The sequence below is a fragment of the Haliaeetus albicilla genome, chromosome 6 (genome assembly GCF_947461875.1).
Source record: "Haliaeetus albicilla chromosome 6, bHalAlb1.1, whole genome shotgun sequence".
NCBI lineage: Eukaryota > Metazoa > Chordata > Aves > Accipitriformes > Accipitridae > Haliaeetus > Haliaeetus albicilla.
In genome coordinates, this window is record NC_091488.1 from 12,258,262 (window position 1) to 12,272,401 (window position 14,140).

At 38.1% G+C, this 14,140-nt stretch overlaps 1 protein-coding gene across 3 annotated transcripts in view; it reads right to left on the reverse strand.

The window, feature by feature from the left end:
* The window catches only part of SLC37A1 (solute carrier family 37 member 1), a 39,786-nt gene that overhangs the window by 12,599 nt on the left and 13,047 nt on the right, over positions 1–14,140 (reverse strand). For all 3 annotated transcript variants that reach the window (XM_069785054.1, XM_069785055.1, XM_069785053.1), the window contains exons 9-13: positions 12,279–12,445; positions 11,526–11,563; positions 5,925–6,008; positions 2,152–2,283; positions 472–562 (exon numbers count right to left, since the gene is read on the reverse strand). In XM_069785054.1, coding sequence (XP_069641155.1) covers positions 472–562; positions 2,152–2,283; positions 5,925–6,008; positions 11,526–11,563; positions 12,279–12,445 — 512 coding nt within the window. The remainder of the gene's footprint in view (positions 1–471; positions 563–2,151; positions 2,284–5,924; positions 6,009–11,525; positions 11,564–12,278; positions 12,446–14,140) is intronic.

Below are 14,140 nucleotides of genomic sequence, written 5' to 3' on the forward strand. Positions count from 1 at the left end.
CTGGGGGTTTAAAGGTCACATTGTGACTCACAAGAACATGAATTTCTCTGGCTAGGGAGAACTCCTTTCTCTGCAGTCTTCAGCACAAAACAAAAAAGCAGTACTGAACAGATAAAGAAGCTCATTTAGATTTTTTGTACATGTTTTAATAAGGCTCTTCAATCACGTAAAAACATTAGAAAGTAAACCTTTTTGACTGGTTTGCAAGAGCCAAAGACACAGCATTGACGCTTGGAATTTTTGAAGATAAACCAGATTCTTTTTTTATTTGTTTGTTTTGAAAATGCCCTCTCATAATACTGTATTCATTGAACTGAGAAATATGTTAGCTGGTGACTTACAACTCTCCTGCTACTGTAGCAAAGACAGCTTATTTCAGAAGCAGTCGTGATTGTTTTCTTATTTATTTCAAGCTCTTATTTGCAGACACTTTGTACTCACAATTCTGTATCCCCTTACTGTGATACTTACCTACATTTGTGATATAGAGGGGAAGCCAGAAGAGGAAAGTATAGCTCACCAGCTTTGCAAACAGAAGACAAAGGGAGAACTCTATGACTCCCTGAGAGAATAAAGAAAATGGGAAGTTAGCATCTTGATAGAGGCTGCTACTTTCAAAGACCATTATGAAAATGGTTTCTAAGAAGCATTTAGGCTTTTCTTTTTCTCTCAAGAATTCCCAAGAAGCATTCTTCCCCTGAGAGCACAAAGATTACCATCAGAGCACACTACGGTATTTTACTTACATGCTTTCTCTTCTTAATTGTACTGAATTGACCGATGAGAGAACACTAAAATGCACAGGAAGGATTTGATACTCTTTGGGACACCTGCATCATTTACGTTCCTCATGTAAAGAGTTTTTATATAGAATTATAGCAGATTTGGAGTGTATTCCAGAGAAATTGGCATATTTTTGCATTCTTTAGATCCTTCCTTCAGATGGGCCTAAGATTTCTCCCTTATCGTTTAACTCTTTACAAAAAGCCAGTTAACCAGTATGACACAGTTCAAATCAGTATAAGGTAAGAGCACACTATAGACAGGGTATAGGTTTATTTGAAATACTCATTTGTTCCATCCTCTTTCCTGCTGGGTGTATGAAAAGTATACTCACTGCACAGAGCTGCAACCAAATTGCCAAACAAACCTACCTTCATTCCCGTCACCATCTAATACATTTTTGTTTGAAACCAGATTTCTTAAATCCCTGGTATGGAGTACTGCAGTTATCAGCAGGGACAACACACATGCACAGCTCACTCTACTTCACATCCAGCTGTGACCCTTCCCAACAACAGGCAGGAAAAGTACCACAGTGTTAGAGATTCCAGGTGGCAGCAGCAGCAGCAATTTTTTCTACCCATTACTTCCACTTTGCCACAGGAAAAAACGGTTGAGACAGAGGACCAGACTGGATAGGATGAGAAGATGCCGGAATACAGTGGTTTGGTGCGGGAGATTTCTGCCCCTACCTTTACACCTGGTCCAAATCAATTTGCATATAATTCTACTTGTGCAACCTACTAAAGCTGCTAGGCTTTAAGCCAAGAGGACAATCAGGGATGATAGTCCCTGACCTAAAGGAAACTTCCTTTCCTTTCACCAGCAGTCTGAAACTTCTCAATATAAACCATAAAAGAGATTTTAAAATTAAAGCTTTTAAAAACAATGTTGAGGAGTGTAAATGGGAAGCCATGGAAGGAAGTTCTGATGCAGAGAAGTGCTTATGGACTCAGCCTGCTATTCCATCCTTAACACCCATGTGTCATTAACTAAGACCAGTAAACTTTTACATTATAGGCTGTTCTAGTATTAGTTATAATGAGGTGAAAAAAACCCCAAAATCAGTTTATATGGGTACTGGAGCCTACATGCTAGTAGTTTCTAAGATACAACCAATGAGCTTATGCCATCTGCTTACTGGGGAAGAGAGTACTCTTGTATAACAAGAGTTTCACTCCTCTGAGGGGTACACCTTGTCTTGTGTACCAGAATCTGATTTAGCCTATGTACACCAGAGCTGCCAATCAAAGCTTGTGATGCAAAGTTAATGTCATCTACCACTCCCTCTAGAACTGCATGGAAACATGAATTCTGAGGCAAAACTTAATTCTTAGAGGAACAGGCCAGAATAGCATATGTACTCACAGGTATTCGCAAGGCCCCAAGGAAGCTGATAGCTGATGTCCCATGTCTACCTTCCCCAGTGACCACAGTGTTGGAGTTCAGTGACACACTGCAATTTTCACTGTCAATAAGCAAATGCTGCATCTCTGGATCCTGCAATTTTCCCCAGCAACACCACATGAAAAACAAATGAACAGTGCATCAAAACATGTATCAAGCAATCACATAATTCCAAAACATTTAAAAAAAAAAATTTATCTGGTTTATCACAGAAAGTTACAGCTTTTATACAGAGTATATATAGAGAGTATAGAGTATATACAGAATATCAGGTGAACAAGTCTGGTTGTTTATGTCAGAATGCATACACTCCATTATGGAATGAAGTTTCTGTTCTACTGTGGCACAATTTCAAGTTGCAAAAAACGCATTAGAGTATGGTTTAATGGAACAAAACAATTTGCAGTCTGCCCTTATTCCACTACACAAATGTGGTCTAATTAACACTGACAATCTACCAAGTACTACAGCATATTTCTGTATAAAAGCATGAATTATCTTCCTTCTGTACAAATAGTAAGCACATTTTTCAGACTCTGTATAATCATCTTATTCACTGATTTAAATACAGGCCATTTTTCCAATTGAATTACGGATACCAAATGCTTTATGTTAAGCAATCACTTATTTTTTCACACCTGTTTCATTTGAGCATTGCAATCCACAAATTATAAAAGCCTGGAGTTTATCGATATTACCTAAATTGTGAATTCCAAGTTCTTTTCTAGCACTAGGAAAGATTTTACTCTAATACTGGCTGCTAAGAATACTTGTGGAACAAGTTATCACTCAACAAGAACAAGCTATCCCAGTCTAGCCATGAGGATAACGTTATTTTTATCCATCCACCACACTGAAGTGAACTCTCAGAATAGAACTGGAAATTTACATCTTACAGCTGTACACAGAAAAAGAAATTTCGGGTATAAATAGTCCTCAGTACTCTTTTCCAACTCAGAAGGAGAACGGGATATAGCTATCCTTACTTTCACCTGCTCGCTGAGAAGCTTACCTAGCTGAGTACTTCTACTAGCTATGGATATATTCTACATACTGTCTTCTTTCTCTTAATTCTTGTGCATTTGAGTAAGGCCTTTGTGAAGAATTAAGCCTCAAATATATATTTGGCTGCAAGTTAGTAAGGATAAAATGGCAGGCTATTCCATTTCCAGCAGTTATTACAAAGATAAAAACTTTCTGATTAGTATTTGGTAAGCTGATGAAGAAAGAAAAAAAAAGTAACCAAGTGCTGGACAAATTCAATTCTGCTATTTTAGACTCAGTGATTCTAAATACATTCTGTTTTAAATAACTTCTTTTAGGAGGAAACACTAGGGAACCAACCAGGCACCTGAGCCCAGAGACTTAGCATAATTTTAGAAGCTACCATGCAGCATCCAAAAATGTTTGTACAGGATTGGTAGATAGGATGTAGGATTTACAGGAGACCCTGCACCCTGATGAAGCGTTAACTAGAAGACAGGAAAAACAGACCTCTGACGTGGCACTGTAAACCTATGTTATGGCACATGAGTCACTCCATCATCATCTAAGTATTTATCTTCTGAATTACTGGAGCAACTTCAAAACTTGGAACTATTTTAGCAGTAGCAATTCAAACCATCAGCTATTACACTTTTAAAAAAGAGAGAAAAAAAGAGAGGGGGGAAAAGAGCACACGAGGGGAAAAGAACATTAAAAGAAAAAAAGAAAACGACTTAAGCAATGAAGCTACCCACTAGATTCAATGAAAGACACTTCTAGATAGTGTCTAAAGTGACTATCTCTTGCACAATTTGCACAGCAAACTTAACCAGGATTGTCTGAGGTAATGCTGCTCGTTTCTCAGACAGGTAGATCTAAGCCAATTTAAGAAGAGTGGGTTAATACTGGACTGGAAGTGACCAAGGTCCAAATAACTTATTTAGCAATTCATGCTGGAAACTTTTATCAACAATATGGAATTTTTATGCTGCACATAGCTAAATGATAAATCTCTGCTCAGCAGAGATAACGCTGTTCGGTCTTGCCAGCTTGTCACGGAGTGCGACTAGGCATATGGCACACTCTTAATCTCTGGTGAAGGATTCATTATCCCTCAATTTTGTGTAATTTTTAAGAGGCCAACCTGACATAAGCAGTAAGGAACACACAGAGGTATTCAGGTCACGCACCCAAAACCACATTCTACTTTCCATCACTGCATGTCCTGAATATTTGCTTTCTTTTTACAGTAATTGAAGAGGTCAATGAAAAAATCAGTAAAAGCTGCCATTCCAGTGTGCTTGGAGGAGACCAGCTCATAAATGCAAAACATCTGTTGTTTGTACAGGGACAAAAGCTGACTGCAATGATCAGCTCACTATAACAGTAACACAACCCCTGTAAAAAGGAAAGGTCAGCTCTGCTTTAACAGAAAAAAGATTAGCTTCTCTCACTGGCAGAAAATCAGGGGGTCCCAAACAGTGACAAAACAGGATTTTTAATTTTTTATTTATCTCTTTCTAAACGTTGTTAGGACTCCATATTACGAACATATAACCCAGCTGGCAGGGTGGAGACAGCAGCGCAGGCAGGGAAGAATATCGACAGGATTGCCAGTAAGTGCCCTCATGCTTTGCTGTCTGTGTTGTCTCTCTGTCCTGCTCACAAGGGAGCACCAGTCAGTGTGAAAGGGGTACGACTTCCCTGCCCACTTGGTATGCAGACTCTTTGCACAGGCTGATAGTAGAGGCACTAGCAGAGTTGGAAGAGAAATCTTTGTCTACTAATTTGCTGACTATATTTTAGCTCTGTCTTCACAACTTGTCTAAAGACACCTGCTGACACTCTTACATCTTCTCCCCTTACCTTACAGCTGGTTGTGAAATAATATTGCCAAATGGTTTCTGGGCTGGAGACTGTTCTTGGGCAGCTCAAAATGAACACGAATAAACTCAGTACAGAGGGGGTTTAGGCTGGACTGATCAAAATTATGAGTAAAGCGTTTCCTTAGCAAAGATGTTCATCAATGGTGATTATTATACCCTGTGAATGCTAATTATTGTTCTATGCGCAAAGGATGAAAAGAACAGGAAGTTTCTATTTTCTTGTAAAAGTCTAAAAGAAGCTAAAAAAAAAAGTTATCCTCTCAAGATGTGACGTGCCAAGTGTACTGAATACAAATACAAAATTTCAAATGGAAATTTTCTGTTAATGTCCATCACAAGATAAAATGTCTTTTTGCTCACAAATGGGCAAATCCACATTCAGTTTCTAGTGAGAATTACCAGCACTTACACTTACAGATTTTAAGCAAGATTTCTGTGAATAATTGCTCATATTTAGAACTCTCCATTCTCCATGTATAGTCTTGTAAGTATATACATCTATTACATTAAAAAGGGAGAGAAGTAAGACTGCAAGGACAGGACAAACACAGTATAAGTAGTTTAAAGATTTCAAATGGTCTATCTTTAAAACATTTTGCAGTGCATTACTTTTGCTGGAATTGTATGAAGATCACAAGATAAGACCAACTGAGTAAGCGTGGTACCTTAGTCAGCTCGGTTTGCAGTATCTTAGATAACACTTAGTTTCCTCATCTGAAGTTGCATTTGCATACGAAGATGGAAGTAGATTTCAGCATCATAAAAGGAAGAGCAACCTTTACCAATAGTAAATCTACTGTAAATATTCCATGTGAGCTTTAAGAAGTTTTCTAAACTATTTTACAACAATACATTATATTTTACCTGAGATTTGTTGGTTTCCTTAGCATTTAAGATTGGCATCTGGACTCTGAATCGAGATGTGCCATTCAGGAAGGTTTTAGAACTCTGAAAACAAAACAAAACAAAAAACTCCCATACTTTAATTGCTTGTTTTTTAAAGGATTACATTAGTGTTAATCAAGTCTCTGCAACAAAAGTCTTTGTGCATTGTAACATAAACATAACCCCAAATGAAGCATCTTTAATGACTTTGTATTTTGGGGTTTTAAAGTTCTTATGCAGACCTACTGCAATGTACATAAAATGCAATCACAATTTTACTCAAAGGCTAACTTCATACTGTTTTTATATAGAAGCAGCAGACTGAATTCAGAGCACAGTCATACAATTCTTAACATCTTTAGCTGCTTTTTCCTCTACTGAACTTTCATCGACATTGCAAACTTATTTTTTTCTCCTAAGCAGATGATCCTAGTAGCAATGACATAAGTTGATTTGTTTCAGTAAAACCTTGATTCTTCATTTCCCTATCCCTTTAAGATGAAAGTTTATCCCTTTAGCTTATGCTTACTGTATTCCTCTAACCCAGAAATGGACTGTGCTCTTATGGGCAGGAGGGTTAATGAAGAGTCTGAGCACCTCCAGCATGCCCAGTACAGAAATTGAAGCAACAAGCTATAATTTAGGCCCGAGATGGACTTGCTTTTTATACTTACTTATTAACAAGTGCATTACTATATCAGTTCACACCAAAATTGCATTCATTGGAAAACATCATTCTGAGAGCCTTGGTCTAAAAAGATTTACCAGGGACTTTAAGATTCATCTGCCGAATTAAACATACAGCTTCAAAGTAGGTTTGCAGTCAGGTAGGGACAACCTACCTAAGACCACAAGGGGCACTGTGCATTCCTCAGGGACGAGATGTTTAAGCATCTAATCACACTCTGGATGCCACATTAAAAAAAAAACAAAATAAAACAAAAAACCCCAAACCCTGCCCCAAATAAAACCCCCCAAACCCACCATCACAAATAAAAAAAGGAATGCTCATCCTCACTGAACATTTTAATTCAAAATGAATCACTAGGTAATTCTTCACTAGGTAATTCTTCCCCAACAAAACCACAAGGATATGTATTGCAGTATTCTTTAGACAAACTGCCATTCATCAACCAAATCTTTCTAAGGCAGTGAAAAACTTCTGAAGATAAGCTAAAGTATTTCTGCTGCTCAATGCAGAGCTGAGGCACAAGCAGTCTTGAGCATGCATTCCCTAAAATAAACAAACAACACTCAAACCCCCAGGGTCTGATAAAACAGATTTTTTAAATTTTATCTTACAGAAAATTAGGCTCTTGTCAAAAAAGTGATTTACAGTAATCTCTGGGGAAGAAAATCCATTATCTAGAGACAAGTCATCTACATCTTTATTCAGCAGCTCAGCAGAGAAAAAATGAAAGACTTTTTCATTTGACTGTCAAAAATAAGATCTACTGTGGTAAGGAGGAAATGTCTGGGGAAAAGTACTAGACTGAGAGGCTGCACATTTAATACTTAGACTTCTTTCTCCTTCAGAAGATAAAAATTGCAGCCTAGTATCTTTTAAAAGCACAAGCACTTTGCCACAGGAGTTTGAGAGCCAAGTTTCCTGGAAATGCAAAGTCAGGTTAAAGAAAGTTCCTAGAACATAAAGACAGGTCTGTATGAACATGCTGCAACTAACATGTTTACCTATGGGGAAAAAAAAAAAGGTACAGGGAGAAAAGCAGTAAAAACAGTTCTAAATCATCACATTTCACAAATGCTGTTAAATCTACTCTTTAACTTTCATTATGAAAGTGCACCAGTGCTTAACAAAGCACACTGACTTCTCACTTGCATTTGTTGTAAGTACAGCCTTTTGGAAACTCATAGATTAAGCCTCCAATGCTAGCATTTAAAAGCACTTTATTGTACTCAAATATTTGTCTTGAAACAAATTTCAGATTCATAAATCAGAGCCAAGGTGAATACAAGCAAATGAAGCAAGAATTGGTGAATAAAGAATAAGAACCATGCATTCAAGGCTCTGTGCCTGGCTCTCCACCTGTGCTTCTGGACAGCTTAATGAAATCAGATTACTAACCACTACAAACTCTGTAGAAATATTGGGCTCACGATCACACTGCAAATAAACAGTAGACCAAATTCACCCAAGATAGTGATACCAGGGATCAATCTGATCTATAAGTCTACCCTAAGTCCTTCCCTCATGTTGAGCATTTATTTTAGTTGTACTTAAATTTAACTGGCCTCATTCTTCCACAATGACGTTCAGCTTTTGGCACCAGCTGGCAGAGCTGCCTGCACCTAACCAAGACATCTGTCCAAAGTGACCTACTACAGCCTTATGAGCAAAGCAAGTGTGTATTTTCTTTAATGTCTTAGAAAAACATTTCTAACTATTTGCAAAAATACACAGGTTGTTCAGGTTGTCACTGAAATGACTCAGCAAAAAAGGACAGCTAGCATTTTATGCCTGCCAGCAAGTGCTACACCTTGCACAACACAGCTGAATTTTTTTGTTCCCAGTAATAACACAGTCTATTTTACCACATGAACCTTCCTTCAATTAGCAATCAGTTTTCTTTACAGTCATTGTCATTACCACATCTGCACTTGTAGGAGGTCTTCTTGAATTTCTATTGTTACCTTATTAATTTCCGTAACTTCTAAAACCACCCTCCCTGCAGTGAAGAGAAGCTGTGAGCCCTATTCACTAAGGATTTAGAATCCATTGTACTTTGCAGACCACACAGGTCTGAAGAGAGGTATTTGAGCAATTCAGATAGCATACAGCTTCCCAAGACAACAGCAAATCTTTATCTGAGAAGCGTCCAAGGCAGGTGGGGAAGCACTTTTATAAACCTCTTACAAGACTTCTAGATGTGAATACATGGAATAGAGAAGGAAGAAGTGATGCCTTTTGTTCTGGAGAGCAAGGTTTCCAGGGAAACAGAAGGTCAAATTCATCCCTACACAATGAGACTGTGCCTGCAGCGGTGATCTTGCTGGTACCCTAGAGAAGATTAGGTCAAATGCTAGCCCTTTTCTGGGACTGAGGCAAAGCATGGTGAATGGAAGGGGAAAAAAGCTCCTAAAATAATAAATTTTTGTTAAAAATATCACGGCAAGTAGACATTGAATGTCAAATTTTTCCATACCAGCTCCTTGAGACATATGAGCAACATCCTGTGCAGATTTCTGAACTACATAAAGCTAAGGAAAAAAATGCCTCCTGTTAGGAGTCTCTAAGAGTCACTTAAAATATTCTTGTATTTGGCAGAAGTTACCTTTAAGAAATGAAAGCAAATTAAATGAAAAATATAGAGCGCATTGTGAGCACACCTTATCTCACAGTAACAAACTAAGAATAGGAGTTCCACAGACTGTTAAAAGTATTCAGAAGCTTTATCAAGAGTACTTCATATGAGGAGAAAAAAAAAAAATTAATTGGTAAAGAAGAGAGAACACAGACTAGAAAAGTTGCCTTCAGTCACTATTCAAGAAGAGGAGAGGATTTAAAATGTAAAAAGCCATCTATCTGAAACTACTGGGGGGGGGTGATAAAAAAACAGCAATCATCCCTGTACAATCTACCTGCGATACTCGGAACTAAAAGGTATAGTTCACATATACCTACATGTGACGACAATCTCCATGTATAATCCCTTAGCACTGGAAAACATATGTGGGATTCCCTTGGGACCTTCCCTCCAACACTCTCCCCAAGAGCCCTGATTTGCCCTCACACAGGGGAAACCTTAAGACCTTCTTTACCAGTCTCCCCCTACTATTCTTTCAAAGAACTAGTTGAAAATGTGGCAGACCTGATTGCCCACAGGTCCCTGGGAGCCAAAGGAGAAAGAGCCTGGAGAACACACTGCTGTAGGTTTTGGTTACAGTAGACAAACACATACCAAAGTCTTATGGAACATGAAAAAGAGATGACCCTGCAAACACACTCCTAAACAAAACTGAGCTACAAATGACATTCTGTTATGGGATGTTATATACTGCTGGTCTTCCTAATGCTCTCTTTCTTGTTCCCTTTCCTTGCTTTTTATTTTTCTCTTGTTCTATTTGGATTGCCTCCCTCCTCTTGCGTCACAGCTACACGAGGCAAGAAAGGAATTATCTTCTCACGTAGTGGCTAAAGCTTTCTAAGGCACTTCTTTTCTCCATTGACATGGCTTTCTACATTACTTAAATTTGAGTACATAAAATGTCTTACAAACTTTTGTTTCAAAAGCACTGGCCAAACATCTCGGTACCAGAGCTTAACCACTTCCAACCTACTTTCAAAATAGTATTTGAACAACCTTATACTAATACTTAAAGAGAAAACTTTCCTTTAAGAAACAATTGAAAACGTTATGAGTTTTGCTGTCACAATGGCACAAGGAAGTACACATGCAATGTTCGGCAACCCAAAGAAAGCTTAGACATTTGCACACACACACTTCGATCCTGCTTCAACAAGGCCTTAAGTGGTCAATCTCTGATGCTGGATTTTCAAACTCTTGTGTCAAGAGAGTCACATTTTCCCTTGTGATCCAGACAGTAGGTGTGATAGTATATTTTCAGCTTAGTGAAGTTCCTTACCTTGCCAAAATTTAAGCCCTTGAAGTATAAGCTCTCATACAATAGCAAGATCCACTGCCTTGATGCCAGTAAACCATGATCAACAAATTCTAAAAATACACTGTATATTTAAAAATAAAAAAAAAAATCATCTGTGTATAAACAGCATCTCCATCCTTGAGGATTTAAAAATCTGGCAGGCAAGCCCAAGCAACTTGATCCTATGTCAAATTTAGACCTACTACGAGCAGAGGGTAGGACCATACAATGTCCAGAGGTCCCATCCCTTCCAACCTAAATTATTCTGTGATGCCACAAAAAATAAAGCATTCATTTGTCATGCAACCCATACCACTAAGCACAGATTATTTCTCTCTCCTTTTCACAGCTCTTCATTAATGTCAGTTTTGGTTAAATAAAGGCCATATTGTACCATGACTAAACTCACTGTCACAGACTGATTGACTGCTCCACTCTCTTCACCTCAGCTTCCTATCCATCTCTTGCTTCCTCTTTTCCCTAGCCATGTGCTCCTACTGTACTTCCCTCTATCCAAGGGAACACTCCACCTTCCATCCCCAGGCCCATAGATGCACAGCTCATTGACACTATGTCAGCAAAAGGGCTGTTTGCTCTTTCTGCAATGCCTAAGCAAGGAAGGCAAAAGCAGGAGATAGGTCAAAATGCTCTGAAGATGCCCAGGAAGACTGGAGGAAAGTAAGAAAGTTCATCAAAAAAAGATGAACAGTTTTTACTTGGTTTACTCTAGTAAGATCATCTATTCCAAACTTTAGTTAAAATAAACTAAATTACTTTGATTGAAAGTAAGCTACTGGTTTACCAGTGAAGCACAGAAGACCAATCATTCCCTCAAGTACAGGGTCAGTTATAACAGCCTGGCACAAAAGGGCCACACAGATAATCTGATTTCCAGAACTATCATAATAAACATGTATTAGGAGGCAAAAAATCAAAATAGAAAAAGCATTCACTTACACTGGATGGTGTGCAAGAGCAACTTATATCTTTAGGATCTGAAATACAATACCATGCACAGTTAGCAGTGAAAACAAGCATAATGATTATCTCTTAAAACACTTGCCAGTAGTGTAATTTACCAACAATAAACCAACAGTACAGGTAACACAGAAGTAGTCCTGGTAGAAATGTGTAACTGTAGCTTTAGAGAAAAAGGAAAGGGTGCTCCATGGTACCCTTCCCATCCTATGACCACACTGAGTGCTATTCTGGCAGTCCAGCTCATTACAGCATTCTAGTTATATCTGCAGAACTTTTTACTTCCTGAGATAGGACAAATAAGCATTCATACTAATATCCCTGAGTCTATGTAGGCATAAGATGGGGCAAAGCTTTTTAATTTCTAATTTAAAGTGACAAAACTTGCTCTATCAGCTGACTTCTGTATTTCATAGCACAGAAGATGGATGGCATGAGTTGAATGGTAGCACAGAATATACATTGCAGCCAGGTGGGACATTCTGCTATGATACACTTGAACAGGCAAGTGTACTGAATTCTGAAATGTTACTCTCTCAGGTATGCCGGAGTCTGAGTGTACAAACTCTTTAGACGTACACAGGTTCTTCTCCATCTAGTGTTCTAGGAAGAAGTTCTTTAAATATTGGCATAGCTTGAGAAATATACTTTGCACTGGGACATTTAGCTTAAACAGCTGTGTTCTTCACCCTTAATGAGCCCTCCATAATTCTGTCCCATTAAAGCACTTACGTTCAATAAGAAACAGGAAACAAACAATCCCCATCACAGCGATAATAACACCAGGCATCACGAAGGAGAGACCCCAGCACGTAGACACCCAATAAGCAGCAATTAAAGATCCCAAGATATTTCCCACTGAAGTGTGTGAATTCCAGATTCCCATGATCAAACCTCTCCTGCATTTAAAAAAAAAAACACAAACATTTCTTATTATTCCAACAATAAGCATTACTATCTTGAGAAAAGGGTATCAAAAATGACTGTTCATCTGTGGGGTTAGTGAAATATTTGCAATTCTATTGTTCTTTAAAGGACTGCTTCTCTATGCTACAGTCTTTCATCTGGCAATTTCAAGGCACCTAAATACTAACAGAAGTGTTCTAAATACTTCTCTGTGCACGACAGAACTCATCCTTGCATTTAAAGGCACCACTAGGGCTTGCATATTTCTGGATAAGAGTTTCTCTGATAAAAACAAATATGCAGATGTTGCGTAGCATGGGCACACCAAGTCTGATGCTTCTGGGAATGAAAGTCCTCCTGCAAACACACTGCACTGATAATCTGATGCTTTTAGGGTATGTTAGACTTATCATGCAGAAGAAAACAATCTGTACAGGATAGGTAGAGCAAATTCAGTATTTTCTGATCATATTCTGGACTTGCTAGGCACTCATAGAAGATAACATCTGCACAGAGTCGGCTAACAGGCACATCAAACTGCTGTCTGCCTGGGAATCCCAGATTAGAGCTGCTGTAGAATAGCTTCAGCTGAGCTAATGTAAACCAGAAAAATCCTACTGAAGTCACGACAGTTAGCAGGTTTTTTTCCCCTTGTAAGTCATGGGAAAACTGCCTTGCCCTGAGCAGCAGTTCACCTGGAGCAACCTAATTTGAACTAAACCTAATCTTTTCCTTTGGCTGAATACAAGATCTAAGAGGTCTGCTCATGTTTCACGAATTTGTAGCAAAATGAAAACAAGAACCAGATCACTGACATTCAAGCGAGAGCCCTATCCACCAGTTCACTATGCGGCCTCATAAAAGTAAAGGCTGTTGCTTTTGCACAAAGCAAAATCTTGTTTTGCACAGACTCGCCAATACATACAGTATCGTATGACAGTTATCGTTCTCTGCATTTTGTAACATTCACCAAAAAGGCTGCAGGGACTATGGAAAACTAGTTTGAGCCTACATCTTAACTATCCCGTGATTTTATATAAAAAGCATACACTTTATTTTCATATGTCCTTCTCTTGAACCAATGGACAATAACGTTCATTCAATGGTATGTAACTACAATGGATGGCACTGAAGTAGCATTAGTATATGCTACATGCATCAACCAGTATCAGAGCCAATGGATTTAGCATGCAGCTCTTGCAAAATTTATGGAAAACTCCTGTGTGGTATGACAAAATAAACATTATGAGCAATCTATATGCAGGATTAAGGAAAAAAAAAATTATTTAAGGAAAGTGACAAAAAGAAAGGTTAAACCAGTTGCCATATGTATTTTCTTGTTTTAATTAAATTTTGGAGTTTCTGTGTGTTAGAAAAAAAGATACTTTTAGAGTTACACCCTGACGATTGCTTTGAAACACAAATGAAAACATGGGAAACTCCACATTAAAATGCCATAATAACAGTCTTTATTAAAAATGGTTTTAGACTGTTAATATTTGCAAGAATTATTCTTAATTCAATTCTGAAATATTTCACCTGAAAAATTAAACATCAGACTAAAGAGCCACCACAAAACACTGTTTTGACATGAGGGAGAGTATGTCAAACTGATATATAAACTAATCAGCATAAAAAAGGAAACTCCTCTCAAAGATCTACCTGCTTGTTTCATCCCCAAAAACACT